Here is a 23,432-nt window from a genome sequence, read left to right on the forward strand (position 1 = left end):
GTACCCCAAAGTGAGTTTTTAGCACTGGCATTATCTGTTCAGATGACTCTGTAAACCAGTATGGCAGCTGGAGAGGGCATCAGGCTCAGAGAGCTGGACTGTGGCGTGTCCATGTGCTGACCAGCTGTGGGGCCTCCAACAAGCCCTTTGCACAGCCATGTGTCTGTCCCACTCAGTCTGTATGTTAAATGGTATTTTTTGCTGCCACACAAATAAAAATAAATCCAGGAAACATCACAGAGATCTTTGGAAGTATGTAAGAGCTGCACATACTGGTTTTACAGTTTGGTTTCCATGGCAGCCTCCTATGTTGAATCTATCTTAATTAAATAATGAATGTAGAGCTCCACCAAACTTTTTAAAGTTCTCCTTTGGAATAAAAGACATTCTAAAACATAATTATTCCAGCATGTTAAAAGCAAGCAGCAGCAGCAGCCTCATAAATATATATATATATAACTTGGGCAAGGAACACCAAATTCACAGGTTTGCATGAACATTAGATTTCACATCACTGAAATTGCTCAAACCTCTCTATAGATCAGAGAGAAGAGGCAGTTGCAGAGAGGATAAACCAGCTTAAGGACCATTTTGTCTTTCCCAGTTATCCAGACAACCAGGATAAGAGACACCAGGGACAGCAGGGCACCTTACCCGATCTATTTCATTGTCGTCGATGCCACTCAGATCTAATTCTCCATCCCCTGTGTTCTCACCTGGAGAAAAGAACACATTTTAATCAGCCCATATGTTTGTCCAACACCTATTGCAACTTAAGTTCTGCAGTAATGTAACACTTCAGGACTGTCCTTCAGAGATTTGCATCCTTCTGCTTTCATCTGGGAGGTTTAATGTGTTGCTGAGTATTTTCACTGCAGAACTTCATGCACAGAAATTCACCACATTGGATTAATTTAAAATTCAGGAACCAGCACAGTCTTCATCAGTACTAAAAATCTGCCAGAGACTTCCAGTCACCTTTTTTCACCCACTTTAATTTACAGCCACAAATGTTCAGCAGGAAGCTGGGGAAACCATTTCAAAAAGATGACCACTTTTCTTTCATCATAACAAAAATTTCTCTGTTAGAGCATAGAGGTCAGTAATTTATCTGTATATTATGACTTAGGAAATGTTTTCTATTTTCAGGGAAGCAGCACAGACCACTGCTGACAGTTACACCACGGCTTTCTTCTTGACTTTCTATAATTACAATTTCACTGCAATTTTGCTAGTTTGGTAGTTATTAAGACTTCTGAAAACAAATTTTCAAATATTCCATCCATTAAAAAGCATAACAGCACAGAACTGAGGCTTAATTTGGGACTGGAACAGTGTACAGCTGCAAAACCTGATTTTCCACATCACATTAAAGAACTATAGCAATACACTATTAGGGTAGTCCAGGTAAAGAAGAAAACAAATTATTTAACAAAGACTTATGCTGGGGAATGAAGCAATCTTCTTGGTCATCTCCATTACATCTAATAAAGATCAAACAACAGATGACCTCACCAGTTCACTTGCAGAAAAAATATAAACAAATTAAGTTTCAACAATCAACAATAACAAATTAAAACCAAAGTGGTGCAAAACAGCTTGGCTTGTTCACAGCTCCCACTCCCCAATACTGGGGATGTGCCTCCCCACAAACCAAGACCTTTGCTGGATTGATTCCCCAGCCTGATGCTCCTGCACAGCGCTGGACCAGCAGAGGGTGATGCCAGGATCCAATGGCAGATCATGGCAACCAAATGATAAAGTCAAGCAAAGCTTGGAATTAAAAGCATACCCAGAAGATAAAACAATGATCTGCTTGGCAAAAGTCAGGGGTTTAAACCAGTAGCCTGAAGTATGTGAAATAACAGGGCTGGGTATCCAACCAAAACACCAGGTTAGGAATGAACTCTGAGCTTCCTGAGGTGGTACAAAGGGTATGGCTGCTCAAATCAACAGACATCCCCTGGGATCAGCCACTGAGCACTCACAAATGTCTTTTCAAAATCCACCTTAAACAACCAACAGAAAGTTTTATACTTTCCACCCCAAGCCACAAGCAAAAGGGGTTTTAACCCCCCAAAAATGTCCCATCACAAGGAACAGCATAGAACTACAGAATGGTTTGAGGTGGAAGGGACCTTAAAGATCATCCTGTTCCAATTCTCTGTCAGGGCAGGGACACCAGAGCAGGTTGCTCAAAGCCCCATCCAACCTGGCTTTGAAAACTTCCAGGAATGGGGCATCCACAGTTTCTCCAGGCAGCATATTCCAGTGTCTCACCATCCTCACAGTAAACAATTTCTTCTTTTTAATATCCAGTCTAAACCTTCTATCAGTTTGAAGCCGCTCCCCATTGTCCAGTCACTCCATGTCCTCGTAAAAGGTCTCTCTCCAGCTCTTTTGTAGCTCTTTAAGGTACTGAAAGGCTGGATCTGAGCTGGGTCATCCTGAAGCCTTCTCTTCTCCTACTGAGCTCAGCAATTTCAGTTTTCTCAGCCCTTCCTCAAGCAGAGGTGCTCCAGCCCTCTGTAACACTATGGTTCGATTTTTTTCCTGATATTGTCTCATAAAAGTAATATCAAGTTTACCAGCTCAGATAATGTGGTGCTAATTTGACCAAAAAAGCTTTAAAGAACATTTCTCACTGTCGTCACATTTATAAATCTACCACATTAGTCCCAGGCACCAGATTTACTTCACAACCCTTTTTCCCCAAAATACTTTAGAAGTGCAGAAGATTTTATAATAACTACATAATTGATCAGTACATATGCTTTTCTTCTGCTCTGATCTCTGCACAGTGCAGTAAGAGCAGAAAATTTCTGCACCAGTGCCAGCAGCTCCTCATGCAGGCACCCTGCTCCCAGCCAGGCAGGGATGCACCCCAGGACATGGCCAAGCACTCCCTGGCTTTAGGATGGGGAGGAAAAACGAGGTGACAAAACACATCCTGGTGGTTTGCTGCCTTTTTAATGCAACTGACTGACATTTTTTTTAGCAAAGCATAATCATTCAAAGCGTGGAGAGGAGTCACCCAAGGGAGGGCAGGGTATTCTTCAAGACAGGACTGTACATCTCTCCTGCTGGAACAGAGACAGAAACTTCCAGTGAGCTGGAGTGGCTGAATTTTCACCAAGGAAAGGAGCAAATACTGTAGTCCACTGTCTGAGAAACATTCCCAGGAGCTGGTCTGCTTGGGTGAAAGAAATGCTCCATCACACAAAATAAAACAGCTCAACAGCAGAGTGCAAGGGGAGTCCAGACCAGGATAACCTGGCTCCTAGGTTCAAAGGAGTTCATACAAAAATGGGACTTCAACTGGGTCTCCCATATTCTGGGTAGCACTTTAACCACCAATTTGTAGGACAGAAGGAGGGATGGCCTCCACCTTCATTACATTATCTACCCCTTTTTTCCTCCCAAAAAAACCTCAAATTTTCAATTTGGTTTACCTGCACAAATAAAGGATTTATTTTTCTTCACTATTCATTGTACCAGATAAACTAAATTGGCCTGCTATCTATAAAGGCTTGGAATTATCGACAGAGAAAAATGGAGCCAATCTTGAAAATCACCAGTAAGTTCTGAAAATCACAAATTACAAAACCAAAACTTGGAAGTGGTGATGAACATACTCACTGTTCAACTTTACATAAATTGATCCCAATATTTATTGTAGTAAAAACTGCCAAAGCATCTTAAAAACAATAAAAGAGTAGTATCCCACTGAAGTGTCCCACTGAAATCAAGCTGCCACTGCTTTTCATCATTATACACCTTGCTCCTCCTATGCCCTGCTATATTTTTGGATGAGAGGTTTAAAATTTAATATGTCACAGTACAGTAGGTGCCTGTTTTCTTACACAGCCCTAACATGCCAGACTGAAAACGATGCAATTTCAGGCACCATGAACAATTTCACTTGTCATTTTAAATATAACTTGTTACTGAATTAGGTGCCAGTTTTTCTCATTGGATCAATTAGCAACAGGGACAGAAAACTCATTCTCCAACTGTTAAATTGCAGAGAAGAATCCAGAAGCAAGTTACACATAATAAGCATTTCTTAGACCCCCGTAACAGCAGCAGAGGGAGTAATTGCAGGATATCCCTCTGCCTGCAAATCTTCCTTTTTCCTGCCATGGCGATAGGCATTCATTAAATGGGTTTTTCAGAAGCCAAGGTGCCTTCAAATCCCTACTTTAATGCTTTCACTGAGAAAAAAAAAATGCACGTTTCATTACAGAATGCCAATTTGAAATAAAACACATCCATTTCGGCATGAAAATTTCCATGGCAATCGTTTCCAACAGGAGTAGACCCTACCAGCCACAAATATCTGTCTGCTTGATGCTACACAGCTCACTGCAGAGCATGGAAATCAAACCCATTGCTTTTTTATAAACCAGAAAGATCTTCCTAGCTGGTAAACTTTTCAAAATGATTTCTAAATTATCATTTTCTCTTTTAATAAAAGGGTCGAAATGAAATGTTCGACGAAATAACAACACAGATGTGGCCAACATCTGGTCCAGCCTCTTAAGAGCTTATTTAAAAGCAGAAGCATCACGTGGCACAGCTCTGAGACATCATGGATTTCTTCTGTTAAGAAAAACAACCGCTTTACTGCAGGGCACAGGCAAAAAATAAGTTGGGCATTAAGAACAACACCCCTTCCCTCCAAATCCAGTTGTTAAATGAAAGGATCACCAGGAAGAGCTTAGAGCAAGGACCAGCCTAGTCCATCCTCACCCAACAGCTCTGTAGCAAGTGGAGGAGGACAGGCACTTCAAGAGCTTTCTATCAAGGTACTGAATCAGTACATTCATACCACCTAAAACCATCAATCATCCAGCGAGCTCCCCAAAAATTTAAAAATAAACTCCCCCCAAAGCCCTCCGTTTCCAGCCTTCTAACATCTTTCCAACCAATTCCAGTAGACATGAGGGCTACAATCAGACACTGGGGATTAGGTTTGTAAACCTGTAGGATTATTTACTGTTCTTGTCATTACTAAATACCCACTAAATCATCTTTTAGCACACACTCTGCCCCTCTCCCTGCCTCTGTGCAGCCAGTTAAATGTATACATAGTGCACTATTATGGGGATTTATTACAGAAGAATCATTCCACCCGATATATTTTAAACCCCACATTTTTAAAAACAGCCACGTGAAGAATATGTTTTTTCTGTTTCTATTACAGGAGGTAGCACTATTTATTGCTCTGCCCAGATAAGAGGATTTCCTTACAGACAGAAATGGAGGCGAACACTTCCCAGGAAATCCTCTAGAGCAGATATAATAGAAAGGCACTTGGTCCTCTGGTCCTATGGAGCAAATTCATCCTTCACCACAACGTTTCACAGCAAGGAGTTTAAACAAAGAACCTTTCCACCTATTTGGCACAAAACCAGACACTAAGCACCTCCAGTATTCAAGAAATACTTTGGGGCTAGAGCACAACAAAATCTAAAAGGACTTGGGAGATGCATTTTCAGTGACAAAAATCCTTATGCAACAAACCAAACAACCTGAGCCCAGTGCAGCAGAAACACTGGGAATGATTGCTGCTCTCCAGGGAGGGATTAAATCCAATGGGAGCCACAAAAAGCTCCCACAGACCATCAGAGAGACCCAATGGGCAGAAATGCTTTAACATCTCAAATTGATGAGCGATGCCGGTGCCACTTTGGGGAGCTGCAGGGAGTGAGAAGGGAAGGCAATGGCTTGGAGTCAAAAGAGGCACTGCACAAGCACGCCAGGATATAATTGATTGGCTGATCAGAGGGGACACAAACCCATCTGGAGGGGGAGATAACTGATTTACCAGGGGGAGTGAAGAGAGCAGGCATTGAGGGTGGGTACCTGGGAGGGGAGCAGCGCCGGGCAGACAAAGTGCCGTGGTGATGGCGCTGCAGGGACCAGGCAGGGAAGAGAAATGGATGTGAAAATGCTGCAGCAGCAGCAGCAGCAGCAGCAGCACAGGATGAAGTACAAGGATCGATGGGTGTGCAAACGAACACATCAAGCCAAGAGCAGAGAACACTGTGAGTTTCACTAACACAGGGCAGGAGCCTCCCTCCAGAGCAGGCTGGGAGGTAATCCTGGCTGGTTTAAGCTGTTGCCAACCCCATTGCTCCAGGTAAGGAGCCTCTTTGTGCAATCCCAGCCGCCCTGCCTTGCTCCCATCCCACAGCAGGCACCCTGCAGCTGCCAAGGGCTCCAGTTCCCCCAGCTCACCTTCGGCAGTGCAATCATGTGCTGTCACAGAAGTATTCCACAAAAACAAAACGTAAGGGCAGAACAAAATTCATTGCATTTGCTAACGAAATAAGGTCACAAAACACAATGTGTATGCTTGTATTTAGGAGAAAATGTTTTTTACTTTATTGTACCTGGAGCCACCTTGAAAATTACAGCCTACTCCTTCACAGTGCCAAATCACAGTGCCAGGATTTAGGTCTGGTGGTGTACAGAGCACACGAGGCCACGCACACAGCATAAAGATAAATGAAGTCTGTCACTTTATTATTTCCTTCTGCCAAGGCAAGGTTAAGGGGTCCTCTCCAGCCAAAGCCAAGTTTCCAGCCTGCTAGTTCCTCAGAGAAAGCAAACACATCACACCACCCAGAGTGAGGCCCCATCTTCCCAGAAACATTCATTCCTGCCGAGGGATGGTGGGAAGCGCTCTGGGCTGGCACCCGGCTGCCCAGCACTGCCAGGGCACACAGCCTTGCCTCTGCAAGGTGCCCACGGGCCACCTCCTCACCCTGGCACCGTGAGAAGTGTACAGGCAAAGCCCAAAATGGTGCAAATGAAGGGCAAAGAGGGAAAAGGCACAATTTTAAAAAGGCATAATTAAAATTAAAAACAAAAGAAATTCCACCTACTCTGCTATTGCAGCTGTGCAAGGTCAGCCTGTATAAAAGCTGGGATGTACAAGCTCATCAGCTATTTCCTCACTCCTGTCTACTCAAAATAGGACTTTCTCACAAAGCAAAGCAGTGTAACAGCCAGGGCCAGGGCACTGCATCGGGCTCATCTGCTGTAGGCAGAAGATGTTCCTACAACACTGGGCCTTAATGCAGCACAGAACTAGAAACCCATCCTTATTAAGTGCCTGCTTCCATTTCCCCACACTGAGACTCGAGCTGCAGATGTGCTCTGTCTGTCCTGCACAGCTGAGTGACACCCAACAGCCTTCCCCCATCAGCCACCTTCCTATGGTGGTCTCAGAACCATTACCCCGTCACAGGAACGGAATTTCAGATTTCTGCGCTTAATGATATATGGGAATAAATTATGAAAAAGCTTTTTCCTGCAGTCAATCACTCTCACAGAACTTTCATTACATAGTGAACGTATTTTTTATAAATTAAATTTCAATTTTGAAAAAAAAAGCACCTAACCACCAACCCTGCCGCTTTCCTGAGAGCACATCCATACTGAAACAAATGCTATTGTTTCACCTCATAGTCCATGGAGGATGAACCAAACCACATCCTCGTATTTTATATCCAGTTAGAGGTTATACCACTCATCTAACAGACATGGAAACTTGTTAACCTAAACTTAATGCTTCAGAGAAACAGTTAATCTCTCCATTCTTTCCAGAAATCCTCCCTGCAATATATATTTCTTCAAAGCAGGTAGTACAAAACCAGTCCAGCAATAAACAAAACCCTTCTGATTCTGAAGAATTTTCTTTGAAAAGGTAAGCTCATGTTCATTGAACTACATAGCAACATAAAAAGCCCTTAAGAAAAAAAACCCTTTCAACCTCCCAAAAAATAAATACAGCTGAAAATTAGGCTTTTGAACAGAAGAACCTCTTGACACTGTCCTCAAAACCAGCAGCAGATGTTCTTCTTCTGGAATAACGTTCATGTTCCCCCAACACCTTTGGAAAACAATGAAAAAGAGCACAGTTTATGCAACCTACTTGTTGCAACCTGTCGTTCTCTTCTGATCTCACAACCCCGCTGCCATGACTGAGTGCTCAGAGAACGGCTGTTCTGAACAGTATCAAAAGAGTTATCTTGTGCTGATGGAACCAATAACCAATAGTCAAACTGACCAATACTCAACAGGAAACAGACTACCTAACTACCACAAATGACATTTTTCAGGGCCAAACCCTGGAAACTGTAAGAGCTTCCATGCACAGACACAAGTCTTCTCCAGCCTGTGATTTCTGCACCCAGCAGCGCCAAGACTGACCATGGCACTAGTGCCAAAAGTGCCAGACACTCACACCTCAGCCTACATTCACATATCCACCTCCTCCTGCCTGAACAGTTATGGGCTTTAAACTTTTTAAAATGAAAACTATAAAGACAGATTTCCCCTGCTTATTGTGCTTTTCCAGCCGATCACAAATTCCCTGCTGTATTTTCCTCCTTTGCCTTTTATGCTGCTCTTGGCATCTTTTCTCCCCTTTCCCTTCCCCCAGCCTTCATTTTTTTTGGTGCCTTCTGGCCTGTATTTTCTGCATTTTTTAAAAAATCTGTGCAGGGGGATCCAAGAGTAACAGTTTATACAAAGGGAGAGAGCAAGGAGGAGAACTGATCAGCATGTGAATCAGCTCTTCTCTGCAAACCCCACAAGGGCAGAGCGCTGCCGCTATCTCTGGCAGAGGGCGAGGGCAGCCCAACACCCTGGAGAGCTGACAGCAAAAGCAGCCAGGCTCACATCCCACTCCAGCTCGCTTTCCCCATCCTGACAGAGCACTGTGTACAACAGCAAGAGCACTTTACACCCGAGCCAGCCACGGAGGGAACAGCTGGCTTCGTGTTTAAGTGCTGAAGCATCGTTTCTGTAACTCGCCAGGTCTTGCTGCGGGCGCTAAACGCTCTGCTGCCCGTCCCTGCAAGCCCAGGGTCCTTGGCTGGCCAGCACTCAGCCACCCCAGCACATGTGTTAGTGAGAAGTAAATCTCCTCCTGTAACCCCCCCACAAAATAAAAAACAACGGTGAGCTCTGCACTACAGAGAACTTCAAAGCAAATCCTAGAATTCTGCTTGGACTAGTATAGTTTGGTTTGTTTTTTTTTTTTTTTTTAATTGTGAATCAATTTCTGTTCCACCAGGAAAAAAATTTAAATGTATACAGCCATATAGCAATAGAACATACACAACTTGATCTAGTGGGTGGCAACCCAGCCCATGGCAGGGAGGTTGAACTAGATGATCTTTAAGGTCCCTTCCAACACAAACTGCACCAAAGAGCTGCTCCAGGTCAAAAACAGCCTACCAAAATAACTTGCCCAGCTGAGCAACAAGGTGAAATGAGTTGAACTTTCCACTTATAACTTGCATCTAGTCACCCTTACCATCTCTTAGCAAAGGTGGGATGATTTCTACCCCCTCCTTTGAGGTTCAGAGCTCATCTATGGTCTATCTTGTGACAACCTCAGCACCAGCCACAAGCCACCCAGACCACAGAAATATTTCAGCAGAAAATTATTAGCATTAAGACAACATTAAAACATAGAGTATGAAATTATATACCCAAGTCCTTATTTAGAGGAAAAAAATCAATTTGTGGCCTGGCCATTTACCACACTGTCCGGGTGGGCTGAATGGTGAGAAGCTCTTAACTGAAAGAAAATTATTAGGTAAGAAATTTCTCATTTTGTTACCCAGCTTCTTCCTTCCTTCATTGCTAATGAGAAATAGCAAGCAGGGAATTACAGAGATGGGGAGAGGAAAGAGAAGATAAAAAAAATATTCTTATTATTAAATAGAGCAACAGACAAGAGCAGAAGCTCCCCTATCAAAAGCAAGGTGGGAACCTGGCCCACAGGAAATCCTCTGAGGTGGATGAGGGTTGGACTCAGAGCAGGTACCAGGCAGAGTTCCATGTTGCCAGGACCATCAGAGACATGGAGCAGAGAGAAAGGACACATAAGATCTTGACTGGTTTGGTGATCAGGATCACCAGTTGGGGTTGACAAACATGGAAGTAGGAGACACTTGGTTTGAATTCTCAAAAGGTGGCAGCTACAGAAATGCGGATCTGTGGTGAGAGCATCAGCCATTATGCAGCAGAAACCTGCAGCCAGCACAGACCATATTTTAAAATAAGAATTACAGCAGTTGCACTGTCTCTTGTCAGATGAAGTGCTCTCTTTTTGTCTCTGACCATGCCTAATGGCTGAGAAACATGAAGGTGATAAAGTACTTCTCTGTCTTGCTCTGGACCAAAGAGAGCTCTTGTAGGAGCCCCTCCCCAGGGACCAAAGCAGTTTTGTGTCCATTCAGGGAATTATCTATATACATGAAGCATATAAGGATGTCTGCAATCCAAAGTTTAGGCATTGCCTGCATGGCTCCAGGTGCCACTGGAGCACAGCAAGGTCCCTTGGCCACCTGGGCACAGCACAGGCTGCAGCAGGAAGCTCAGCTCCTGCAGGAGCTCCTGGTGAGGACGGGCATGGGCTCTGCCCCTCACCTCCTCCTCCTCCTCCTCTACATTTTAGTGACTGCAATGAACCTTTTCCCCAGTGCACAGTAGACAGAGGAGAAGGATTTTAACATTTTGCCTGCAGCAGCTCTGAGGCCTTGGCATTTGGACAGACTGATCCACAAGCACAGCACAATTAGCATGTGTACTCCATATGCTTGAGATCCATCCATCACAGTGCTGCAATGCCCTCTGACACTGCAACTCACCAAAAGAAGAAAGTTCTGGAGAAGTTCCTGAAGAATAATTTGTCTTATCCTCTAGGAATAGTGGAAAAAGGCACTTTTGTGCACAGGAGGTTTTGGTGGAGCTGCAGAAAGAACCTTTTCCCAACAAAGCCCAGCAGCATGATTCACCTATAAAGCATGGAGCTGGTTTCAAAGCCAGCCTTTCAAGCTAATGGCTATCAGAGAGGCCAGCCATCTGCTTGTGCAACCTGTCCTTATGATTAATCTCAACATCTGACTTGTATATAAACTTTATATACTAACAGGGCTATACTTCATATGCCATTTTAGCTAAATTCTGCATTGCTGATTACAGTTTCTCCTCAATCTGGCCATCCTCTGCAGGTTACAGGCACACAAAGAACCCTGCTTAAATGTTGATTAGATGTACAGCAATGCAAAGATTTTGGAAAGATTTTACTAAATCTCAAAAACTCAGTAAGCATTTCAAGGAGCTTATTGGAAAAGATAGGTCCCACATCCACATGTAATTAATTCTTTATTTAAATGTATTAGGCCTCTACTTAACACGGTGTTGCAAGGGCAGAAAGTAACAAATCATGTCTCATTCTGAAAGACTTGTGGCTCTTTCTGCCATGCAGCCATTTGATTGTACAGCATATGGCATAGTATCTCAGAGTTGTTCTTCTTTAACTGAATAATGATACTTTCTGGAGCACAATCCAGGTCCTCCATAATACACAGCATTTTAGCACCCATTTTCAGGAACATGACTACATGTCCACAGCCCACTAGGAGAAAGTGATGTTCTTTCCTTGTATGAATTCATTTAAACACATTCAGCACCACGGGTAACTAATCTCTCTGAAATCAGGAAAGTTTATTTTGAATTAATGAAACCAGAGTTGTCTTTTGAAAATAAGTTCTGAATTACATTTTATAATTTCATTACAAAATCCTGACAGATCATTATTTCAAATTCAGATCTACCATCCTCTTCTATGGAATAGACATTTATTTATATATTATTTCTTTTGGTAAGAATGGATGGATTGTTCCTTATGCTAGTTTTAACTAGGCAAATTATTTCCACAGCAAACTTTAGCATCATGAGCTGTGCAGTGAAATAAGCCCAGGATAATGAGCTGACAGAAGGGACCAGTGAGGGAAGAGCTTGCAAGATGCACAGACAAAAGCCCTGTCTCTGAAGGAGTAAGATTTTAAATCTTGCTAGCAAGATAAAGCAGAGAATACTAAAGTCCAGACAAAACACTCCCATGCAATTCCCTTCACGCCATCAAAACCAACATAAAAATCATTAAATGCTAAAATAAAGCCAAGCAAAGGAACATTTCTGTCAGCAGCTGCCAACTGAAATGAATGACCTGGGTTGAAAGCCTTTGCTGACGTAGCTGCAAGTTGCCACAAAGGCTTGAGGGCTGCGGCAGCAAACTGGTTTGTGGAACAGCTCAAACCAGGGACCCAGGGGATGAAGCTGCAGCTTTGCCACTCAAGTGCCTTTTGGGAGCAGGACCACCTGCAGCCCTCCCTCCAAACTGGGAGTAAGAGACCCAACATCAGGCCAAGTCACTATTTCAGGCAGCAAAAGGAGAGATCCCAGGAGCTGTGGCCTTTGCAGGTCAATGACAGATCTGACCTTGTAGCTCTGACCCCCTGACAGGCACCGGTGGGGCTGTGCCAGGAGCTTGGTACCCCGGCATCACCAGGGAAATCCAGCAAAGGAGCAGCCAGAGGCTGTGCCAGGACCTTGGTACCCCGGCATCACCCAGGAAATCCAGCAAAGGAGCAGCCAGAGGCTGTGCCAGGACCTTGGTACCCTGGCATCACCCGGGAAATCCAGCAAAGGAGCAGCCAGAGGCTGTGCCAGGACCTTGGTACCCCGGCATCATCCGGGAAATCCAGCAAAGGAGCAGCCAGAGGCTGTGCCAGGAGCTTGGTACCCCGGCATCATCCGGGAAATCCAGCAAAGGAGCAGCCAGAGGCTGTGCCAGGACCTTGGTACCCTGGCATCACCCGGGAAATCCAGCAAAGGAGCAGCCAGAGGCTGTGCCAGGAGCTTGGTACCCCGGCATCACCAGGGAAATCCAGCAAAGGAGCAGCCAGAGGCTGTGCCAGGACCTTGGTACCCCGGCATCACCTGGGAAATCCAGCAAAGGAGCAGCCAGAGGCTGTGCCAGGAGCTTGGTACCCCAGCATCACCCAGGAAATCCAGCAAAGGAGCAGCCAGAGGCTGTGCCAGGAGCTTGGTACCCTGGCATCACCCGGGAAATCCAGCAAAGGAGCAGCCAGAGGCTGTGCCAGAGGCACGGATCCCAACACCTGCAGCCACTAAAGTTTAATGCTCAAGGTGTTTCTCAGCTGCTACCCAGAGACAATTTCATCACTGCAGTGACACTGCAATCAGCCAGCTGGGCTGACAGAAATAACACATCTACCGGCCATAAAAACTTACAGAATATGTTATTCTGCATTTTGCCCAATAGGAGAGGACAGATTTGAACAATACAAGTCATATAAATCACAGCCTTAATTGTGCAGGCACTTAAAAAAAAAAAGGAAAAGAAACAAGAACAACAATTTCAGGCTTTTGTGTTAATTTTAGATGTTACATTTTCCTTCACATTGTAGTAAAATCAACATTAGAAATCTTTGGATGCAGCAAAGAAAATGAGGAAACTTGCCAATTTTTGAAGAATCAACAATTAATATTACAGCAATTAATTCAGAAGAGTAACTACATGATATTGTAGGGTTCTATGCAAGTGATTGCTTAAAAAATATTTTCAGCAACAAAATGAAGTAAAAAATGTTCTGTTTATTTTTTTTTACCTAAATTACCAGCATTGCAAACTCATGCTGGTATTTGAAAGTTAGTCTGAGCTCTCCTAGTTATACATCCTTATTATCATAAAGATTCCACAATTGGAAATTACTTTTCGTGACACTTAAGCCAAAAAGAAAATAGCTCTATTGCATCTGCAGAACCAAAAGTAGTAAATTGTAATAAACATTCATCTTTGTCAGTGGCTCTGCAAACCAATCTGTTCAGCACGAAGGTGCCATTTTTACACAGTTGCTTTATTACTACATAATTATTGATGGATCAGCCAAGTGCTCTCTCAAGGAAGACCAATCTTAAAAACGAGCTTGTTAAAAATTTAAGTGTAAACCTTGGGATAGAAGCTAGCAGTTAGGTTTCATCTGATATAAACTTTTAAAGAGGGGAAAAAAAATAAATTGGAGGGACAATTTTGAAGAATGCTACGTTTGAGACAGGCATGAAATTGAAGCAGACAAGAAACTTTAATGTGATAGAAAGAAAGAATTGGGGACATCTGTACTGAGAATAAGCTGTAAGAAGCAAGAGGAATTATCAATCTAGTGATGTGCCAGCTCTCTGCATTTCAATTGCTTCACAGGCCATACCATAAAAATTGTTTGCAATGAAAGAAGTATGAAGCATCCCCAGATTTTATTGCTCCCAGTGATATTTCCCCCATTTATGTGTGTACACCAGTTGCAGCCTTTCAAGTACAACACTGTTCCATATTAGTACCTGTTTAAATTACCTGCCCACAAATATCGTTCAGTGTTCAAAATGCCTCACTATTAAATTTTCTGTTTCAGTCAAAGTACTTCAAGAGTTTCTATCAAGCTTTCAAAGGCAAGGAAGTTTCATGCAAGTTTTCTAAAAGTCAAGATAAAGCAATAAACTTTGAATTTAAAAGGAGGCTTTTTCAGGAGAGAATTTGGTGTACCTTTTTGAATTCCCTCCCCACCTTCTTAAACCAAACTTCTTCACTGCTCCCAGATTTCTAAATGTTGCATTTCAGGAGCTGAACTCCCCAGCAACAACCTTACTCTCTAAAAAGACCCTGCATGTAAAGTGACCTTGGGTAAGAGCATACCTGAAATTGCCAATTCCAAGTCACTGACAGACTGCAAAATTTTTGCAGCACTGGAACCTCAGCACAAGCACAAATGCCACTCTTAGCCCCCAAAACACACGTTCTTTGCTGCTGCAAAGACATGCTGTAAAATGCTCTTCCAGCCCCAGCTGAACTGGGGGAGCTGGTTCATTCCCTCCTGACTCAGCCCTGTTCCCCTTCCTTCCACTGCACCTGCCAAGGTGTCATTCCCTGACACACATCCATCAAAACAGCCCTGCCATTAAAAACCTGCACAAACCTGTGACACTTCTGACAGAGCTGGGTGAGGGAGGCAACACACATGCACTGATGCCAGCAGATAGGAGGGGATGAGCCACTAGGGCAAGGAACCTCTTAACCCCAACCAACAGCACCCACAACATCCCAAAAAATCGGCTCTGCCTTAGACTGGGGCCAAATCCAAACAGTGCATTATAAAATAGGGAAAGAACTTGGGACAGGAGCTTTGAGGCAGTCTTGCAGCAGCTACCAAGCCATGAGACACAAAAGAAGTGCTCCCACTAAGAGCAAAAAACTCTGGGTTGAAGCGAAAAGAGAGACTTCATGGAAAAGCAACTTCTCACTGAAGTATGTTTCATTTAATGGAAGCCACTGCCAGAATATAATTCTGCCACCAGTGACATCATTTCATGTTGCTCAGATGCTGCTGCATTTCAATATGTGACTTTGATGGTAGTGTGGATTTGCATTTTTCACTTTTAGCTGGAAATTATTAAGAACCATTAAGCATAACTCCCCAAATCAGCCATGTGCCCTGATCCCATGCTAGTGTTAAGGATCACAGAGCCCCATCTTGCTTCCTTCCCATCTGTGAGCACACAGTGGCTTCCCCACCATAACTAAATCAAACCTGGCATGTAAGTAGTGAATTTGCAGGAAAATGGTACCCTCTGCCCCCTGCACAGCTGTTTACTTCTGGCTTCTGTGCTTAGACCTGTCTCAAGAGCCCTGTTTCTTGCTCCAAATTTCTTTCCAGGTACTACTTAACAGCATTATTTACTCAGTCTTATTTCATATTCATTCCCTTATTCCTGCTACACAGTTGTAGATATCCAGGCCTTTCATAACAGAAAACAACTTCTACACTCTTATATGTTCATGTGTGTTTCAATAGGAGAGCTGAGCTTTACCTTAAAACTGCTAAATTCAAAAATAAAGTATCTTCTGCTTCCTGTCAGCAAAACTTGGCTGCAGAAACTCCCTAGAGGCAATTGTTTGCAATTTTCCCTTAATTTGCAGCTACCCCTCCCTTGGCAGCCTGCCATCATCTCCTCCTCTGACCGCTTGGGACATTGGCCCAACACAGTCCACCCAACCCGAGATAAAAGATCACAATTTTTGCTATTAATAACCAACCCAAAGTTGTTCTTATCTGCCCACTTCTTCAGCTCTGCACCACTGTAATTAATGAACACCCAAAACTCTACCCAGAATTTTTTCAGCCCTGCAGAATGCATTCTGGTGAGTGCCTATGAAATAAAATTGAATTGAAAAGCTGAAGACTACAGTAGCCTCATGCTGACAGGTCACTCTGATTCCAGGTCAAAGCAGACTCTATATTTGGCTGCTTTGATTATAATTGCTTGCAGGATAAAAAATAAATAGCAATTATCTCATTGTCACACAAGGAAAAAAGACCTAATAAATGAACCAATCCTAAAATAACACTGAAAAACAAATTATTTCAAAATCAATCAGGAGAGGTAAAATTCAGTTTCCAGGATTGTTTTTAATTGCTAACAGTGTCAACATTAATATTCTTCCTATTGGATAATAAATCCCTTTCAGTTATGAAAGCATTTAGCAAACTAAAAATGTCAAACTACAATTATACAAGGCTAAACTCAGGGCTGTTTTCATCCTGAGCCCACAGTGCCACAGCTGAAATCCCTAATTACAAGGGTCATCTACACAAGTCACAGTCCAGCCCATGCATCCTGCCTGCTGTGACAGTCCCACAGATTTAAGATCAACAAACAAAACAGATGAAGTGTTTAAGGGTGTGATGAAGTTAATCCTTAAGAGGATAGAGGAATTAGTTTTTCAAACTAAATTCAAAGCTACTGAACAAAAGCAAAACACCACAACTGCTGCACAAAACCATTAAAACCTTGCAGAAGCAGCACTCCATTTGAAGGGTTTACTTTGGTGGATTTTCAGTTTCCAGGTACCGCCTTCACCAGCTGAACCTGTACCACGAGAAAATAAAGCTCTAAATGGAGGATTATTTTAGTTTTTTCAGACTAACCCAAGTGGTCAGGATCCACCACAGCACTGCACACAGATTTATTACCCACGGTGTTAAACCCAGAGTAGCTAAGCCTTGCAAATCTCCCCATGCTGTATTTCCCTCCTCCAAGGCCACGTTTTGTGGCTCCTTGACCTGGGTTAATAAGTCTTTATTCTCAATAACAACTGGGACCATGGAGACTCCCTGAATTGAACCCAGGCCTCCACTCCTGACATTTCAGATACTGTGATGAATTGCTTGGGTAACATCCCCCTCAGCAGTCAGCTTTCCCTGCAAACTCACTGTCCTTTCCGTAGCCTCCACACATTTCACTTTCCACAGCTCTCTAAAGAAAAATTTTGGTTATCACTTGAGTTTTTTGATGACTTTTCTTCCTTTTAGGCAGAAGGGCAAGGCAGGAATGTCTGTTTCTTCTGCAAAGGGGCCACCCACCAAAATAATTGTGTTAATGGGCTCCAGCTCTGGCAGGTGCAGAAAAGGATCAAATAATTCTTATAGCAGCAGGGAGTTCTTTTAGCCAGGTTTTCTGAGTGCCTGTAGGTGTCTGAGTCACCACCACCAAACATCACCTCCCCAGTCTTGTTTCAGTCTGCAGTCTATGGGGCTGAGGGTGGTAAAACACTGGAACAGGTTGCCCTGGAAAGGGTGGTGGATGTCCCATGCTTGGAAACATCCAAGGTCAGGTTGGATGGGACTCTGAGCAACCTGATCTTGTTCAAGACGTCCCTGCCCATTGCAGGGGGCTTGGACTAGATGACCTTTGAAGGTCCTCTCCAACCCAAACCATTCTGTAACTCTATGATTCTATTTTAGCCAAGGTTTAAGAACAGGGTAGTGATTCTTTAGATGGTTACACTTCCACACTTGAAAACTGACCCCCAGAAAGACAGGAGAAATTATAAATGCTCCTGAAAGTATCTCCCATGCAGAGAACCAGCATCTTTTCAGATGCTTGGGAGTGCAGTGATGAGAGAACCTTGAAAAGAAGCCCCAACAGAAGGAAAAGCTTAGACTGGCACCTACAAATGCTGAGGAATGTAAGTGAACCACAGAACACAACCCTCCCTCAGTGTTTGGGGGACAATTGTTTATGCAATTCTGTTTTTTAGGTACAGAAAAAAGTCTATTTCTAAAGCCCCAGCTGAGCTTCTCCTCCCTGCTTGCCCAGCTCTGTGCTCCTTAATCCTAAGCCTAGAGCAGGTACAGCAAAGCTGGACTTCCCATCAACACAATGGAAAACAATGGATAAAAAACCTGCTGGGGCTGGCTGCTTCTCCTTGCTCCACTAAAGCAGGATCAGTGCCACAGCACACACATGTCAATTATCTGCCACAGAATGACACCACAGAGCCCCTTTTCCACACATCCAACCTCTCCAAGCCAGAGACACAGCCCTGCTGCCACCTCCTCCTCCAAAGGGCCCGTGGCCAGCAGCCAGCTGAAGCAGCCAGAGGAAAAAGCAGCTTTTTGCCCTTTTTTCCCTCAAGCAAGGGAGGATGAGGCATTGAGAGGCTGGTTAGATTCATCAAAGAGCAATGCAAGGCTTTTACGCTACTCAAACTGAAAATAAAGCTCATTTTCCACCATGCTTTTATTAGAGAAATTCAAGACAGAAAAGACACTGCAGTCACAACACAGCAGGCAAAAAATAAAAATAAATAAAAAAAAATCCTAGCCTGGAAAATATTTCAGGATTTTAATATCCTCCATTCCAGATCAGAATTTTATCAAACCAACAAACCAGATAGCAGGAAGGCAAGAAAGAAGAAAGAGAATGAGGGAAAGAAAGAGAGAAAGAGAAGGAAAGGGAAGGGGAAGAAGGGAAAAAGAGAGGAGAGGAGAGGAGAGGAGAGGAGAGGAGAGGAGAGGAGAGGGAGAGGGAGAGGAGAGGGAGAGGGAGAGGAGAGGAGAGGGAGAGGAGAGGGAGAGGGAGAGGAGAGGGAGAGGGAGAGGGAGAGGGAGAGGGAGAGGGAGAGGGAGAGGGAGAGGGAGAGGGAGAGGAGAACCCTCTGCTCTAAAACAGTTGGGGTAGGAGGGGGATAACAGGACAGCCAGGCTGGTCAGCCAGGTGCTAAGGGCCTTTATTCACAGGGAACACAGACAAATAAGGTTTAACAGATGGGTCTTCTTCACTTGGCTCAGGAACCTGAACCCAAATTTCCAGTATCTTTTCCTGACCCCAGCACCCATTACTCCAGGGCACTTCTTTTCGACCAAAACTTCTGACAAAAATGACGCAAATTTTCCTATAGGGAGTGTCTGTATTGACAACCAATCCTTTGGAAAATTCATAAAACAGCCACAAATGCTATAAAAATGAATTCACATGATCCAGCTTATGCTTTCACTCAAATTTATCCCCTTGATGGCTCTAACAAACTGCAGGTCTCTCTCCAAAACCCCTCTCTAAATTTGTTTAAAAATCCTTCAGCCAAACTCTATGATTAGTTTTCATCCCTTAACCTTTCTAGTTACTCAAGGCATGAATATGGAATGAATTTATGGCATTCCTATCCCTTAATGAAATGCAAAGATCCTGCATGAAAAAGCACGCACATAGATTCTGCAGTGAGACACGCACACGCAGTACTTTTGAGTACAGTGTGAGTGACATACATAGCCAAGTAAGAAAATCCTGTCATCTGTAATTCACACCCAAGACTCCAGGTATCAAAAAACTGCACTCAAAGCAGCTGGTGGTCTTGCATTACCGTGCTGGCTGCAGCAAGCTCTTCACATCTCATTAACGGCGTAATGAAGGCTCAATCAGGGATACAGCCTATCAACCCTGCCAAGCACAGGCACACAGAGGCCAGAGGAGAAAGATCAGCTCCTACCAAGGTTTTTATTGTTTAGATCTTGGAATTGGGAAAGAGCTAGTCCTGCCACAGAAAATATTTTCCAGTGAGCAAACGGAACATGGAGACAAAGATCAAGCCCTCAAAGTGCTTGGAAGGTTGCGCACAAGGAAAGTGGCACCAAGCAGGTCATGCACAGGGCTCATTTCCACAGGTGGGGCATAAAACCACTGAAGCAATGGGGGTGCTGAAGCCAGAGGCCAGAAGAGCAATCAGGATGGGGACACGCACGCTTGCACTGATGACCAAGTGTCCCTTCAGTATGTAACACAATTAGCACAGCAGCTTTATTTCTCATGTATGCAGCCATTATTTGTAGTAGGGCTTCCTAATGTTCTCTCTACTGATTAGATCATAGAATCAAAGGATAACAGGTTGGAAGAGATATTAAGGATCATCTGGGCCAACTTTTCATAGTCTACACAAGATGGCCCAGCATTCTGTCCAGGCAAATCTTATGAGTGTTCTATTTTGGAGTATCCAGCATTTCCCTGGGGAGATTAATCCAAAGGATGATCTCACCATGAAAAAAAGTTCTCTTCTGTCCAATCAAAATCTCGCCCATTACCCCTTGTCTTTTCCATTTGACTCCTTGGACAAAATGAATCTCCATGCTCTCTGTAGCCACCCTTTAAATACTGGAACATGGTGATAAGCCTCCCCTAACACATTTGTTCTCAAGATTGAACAACTGAAACAACTGAACAACCTTTTGTATGTAACATATACATCTATACATTTCCAAACAGATGTGTTCAGACAAAATCCAAGGAAGAAAGGATGCTGGAAGAAGAAATCAGCACAAAGAGGGATCCAACACCCAACCACTGATGGAGCAACAACAGCAGCAGCAGTGACCCTGCTGCTCACCACCCTGCAATCCATGCTGGGATCCCAGGTGGGGTCAACAACTCTCCTTGACACCGGCCTGCAGACCCTCAAGCATCCTTCCATGGCAGCCCAGACCCTGCCAGAAATGTCACATTTCTGCAATCTCCCCTGCCCACGGTGCTGCTGGCACTGGTCATCTGCTGCTGTCAAAGAAAGGAGGAGGACAGAACACACATGTGTTCTTCTTGCTGGGTAAGGGAGCTGAATCTGCTCACAGAAGGACTGGTGAAACCCCAAGGCCAGGATGAAGTATGAGGTGGGAGCTGGAAGCTGCAGGGGATGAAATGCAGAAGACAAGAGTAAGACCCAGGAGGAGAAGCCCATCCCCACCTCATATCAGATCACCTTTAGCCATTTTTCACATCCTCCTTGAGTAAGCAGCTGAACAGACTGGTACAGAGGGACAAGGACCACGATCAATGAGCACTGCCTGCACGGGGCCTTTAACACCCCCAGAAATCAATGGAAAATCTTTCAACCTCAGCCCTGCCAGATCAGGCTTGCAGCAGTAACGGAGGCGTAAACACGAGCAGCAATAAATGAGCAAACTGCTAATTGTGAAGCTTTCCCATGTCTTGTCTGTGAAGCAGGAGTGAGTGCAGGGTGCCTGAGCAGGCACATGATGGTACTTGCACAGGGATTGCTCACTGCTCCAGCTGCTTGCTTTCATGGGGACGTGCAGGAGCACGTTACCACCCACTGCACACACTTTACTTGAAATTACTGCCCTGAACGACTGCATGTGAATTTTGACTCAAAACAAAACATAAATCAGGTCTCAAACCTCACCTAGATTATGAAGGGGAAGTTATAGAAAGTCATTTGGTAATTTACACCCTGTATTTTACCTTTATCTCTGCTATTATCAGACCTTCCCCACATTTTTATTTGTGTGGCAAGAGATGAACTGGCAGTGTACAGCCTAGTGTGGGAAGGACAAGGTGACAGCCAGCAAACAGCAAAATGACAGAAACACCAAGAAAGATGATAAAATATTTGAAATGGTATAAAAGAAACATAAAATAAATTGCAGAGAGAAATTTCACACTAAAGGATGTTATTTCTTGAGAACAAACTCCATGATATTGATTGTGGTAGTCTCCTAAAAGAAATGGTCTACTTTTTTTGGAGGAACTGAGAATCAGAAAGAGCATGTAGAGTGTGGAGAGGATGCTGAGATGCTGCATGGCCAGGAAAATGGACAGACTGATGCACCTGGTCTCAATCTCTGAAACTGAGATCTCACCATAAAGCACTTTTATCATGAAGAATAAGAGAGAAATAGTTTGCAAAGACTCAAACAGTTTTCAGCTTAAAGTCTCTGCAAATTAATACACTTTGTAGGAAAAAACAGTCAAATGCAGTGTTTATTCTAAGCACTTTACTGCCTCAGACTCATTAACCCAGTACCTTACATGCTGTCTTTGTCATGCAAATTTGTTAAAATACTGTGCTTTTCATAAAACATTCATACAGACAAGCTCACACTGCACAAATACCAATTTTAAGTGGAGCAAAAATACTTACTTTTTCCTAATATTTCAGCTCTGCACCTAAGTCTTATCCACATAAGCAGTTTGTGAGAAACCTGCTGCTGCTGCCACTGTAGCACAAAGGTGGAAGATTTCCCAAGCAGCTGATGTAGGCAATTATAAACTGAATACCCACATGCCAAAGCCAAATGAAAAGACTTTGTAGAAGGTACCTGCAGCAGAGGTTTTTTGAGGAAGAGATCATTACAGAGAGGAGGAGGAGAGATACCCTGCACTTAAGGAGGCCAAACATTGCACATACTGCACCTGCCTGCTGAGCTCCTATTTAGGAGCCACCTGCCCTGTAGAGTTTGCTGGGCATCCACACCATGCAGCACCAGGCATGCTGCTTCCAGCTGCTGAACTGGCTGGACAGGATTCACCCATCCAACAACACAGGGAGCCCAGCAGGAGATACAAAATCATCTCCATAAGGGCTCCAGCCAGCCTGACCCACACAGTGAGAGATGACTCAGGGCTGCAGAGGGTTAAGGGAAGGAAAAGTTCCTGATTTACAACTTACACAGCTGTGGAGAAGGACCAAAACATCACCTTCAGGGTTCAGTGCTATGACAGCACTCTCCCTCCTCCAGTGGACTTGGATCTTGGAACATGAGCTACCACAGCAAAGCCATGGCCAGCTGCAATTCACAATATAAACTGCACTAAACCAAATTCAAATACACAGGATAAATGCAGGAAATTTTGTGAGCTTTTCCTCCTCCCTCCACACTTACAACTACTTTTGTTTCAAGACAATCTATAACTGTGTGTGCTATCTCAATTCATACTCTGAGCAACTGCTCTCATCCTGTACTTGGTTTTGAAAACTGTCATTTCTTTTTCAGGCCTGAAAAAGGGCCCACAAACCTGGAAAATGTCTAAGTTTTACAACTGTAGCAGTTGGTTTGACAGAAGAAAATACTACCTTCCCAGACTTCCCAGAGCTATGAGGCAGAACTCAACAACACTGCCTGAGGTGCCACAATCATCCACGCTGGTTTTCATCAGGTTCAGAGCTATGACACAAAGGTAACCAACATGAGGCATCTTAACAAGAGGTTTTCTTTGTTCTGCATAATAACAAGCCAACTGCAAGCCAGGTGTACCTCCCAACCTGTCTGCTAGACCTGGTTCCCACTCACCCAAAACACAAGGTTCCATTACTGCTCCTGAGCACAGATGACTTCCCAAAGGAAACCAGGTCCTCAGGGGGATGATGCACAAATCACTGGGATGCACCCACACCACACAGGCACCACATGGCAAGGGCC

The 23,432-nt window shown here is 43.9% G+C and overlaps 1 protein-coding gene across 1 annotated transcript in view; it reads right to left on the reverse strand.

The window, feature by feature from the left end:
- Positions 1–23,432, reverse strand: part of BRF1 (BRF1 RNA polymerase III transcription initiation factor subunit) — a 173,965-nt gene that overhangs the window by 47,710 nt on the left and 102,823 nt on the right. The window contains exon 12 of the mRNA XM_036383304.2: positions 655–716. Coding sequence (XP_036239197.1) covers positions 655–716 — 62 coding nt within the window. The remainder of the gene's footprint in view (positions 1–654; positions 717–23,432) is intronic.

The sequence above is a fragment of the Molothrus ater genome, chromosome 6 (genome assembly GCF_012460135.2).
Source record: "Molothrus ater isolate BHLD 08-10-18 breed brown headed cowbird chromosome 6, BPBGC_Mater_1.1, whole genome shotgun sequence".
Taxonomy (NCBI): domain Eukaryota; kingdom Metazoa; phylum Chordata; class Aves; order Passeriformes; family Icteridae; genus Molothrus; species Molothrus ater.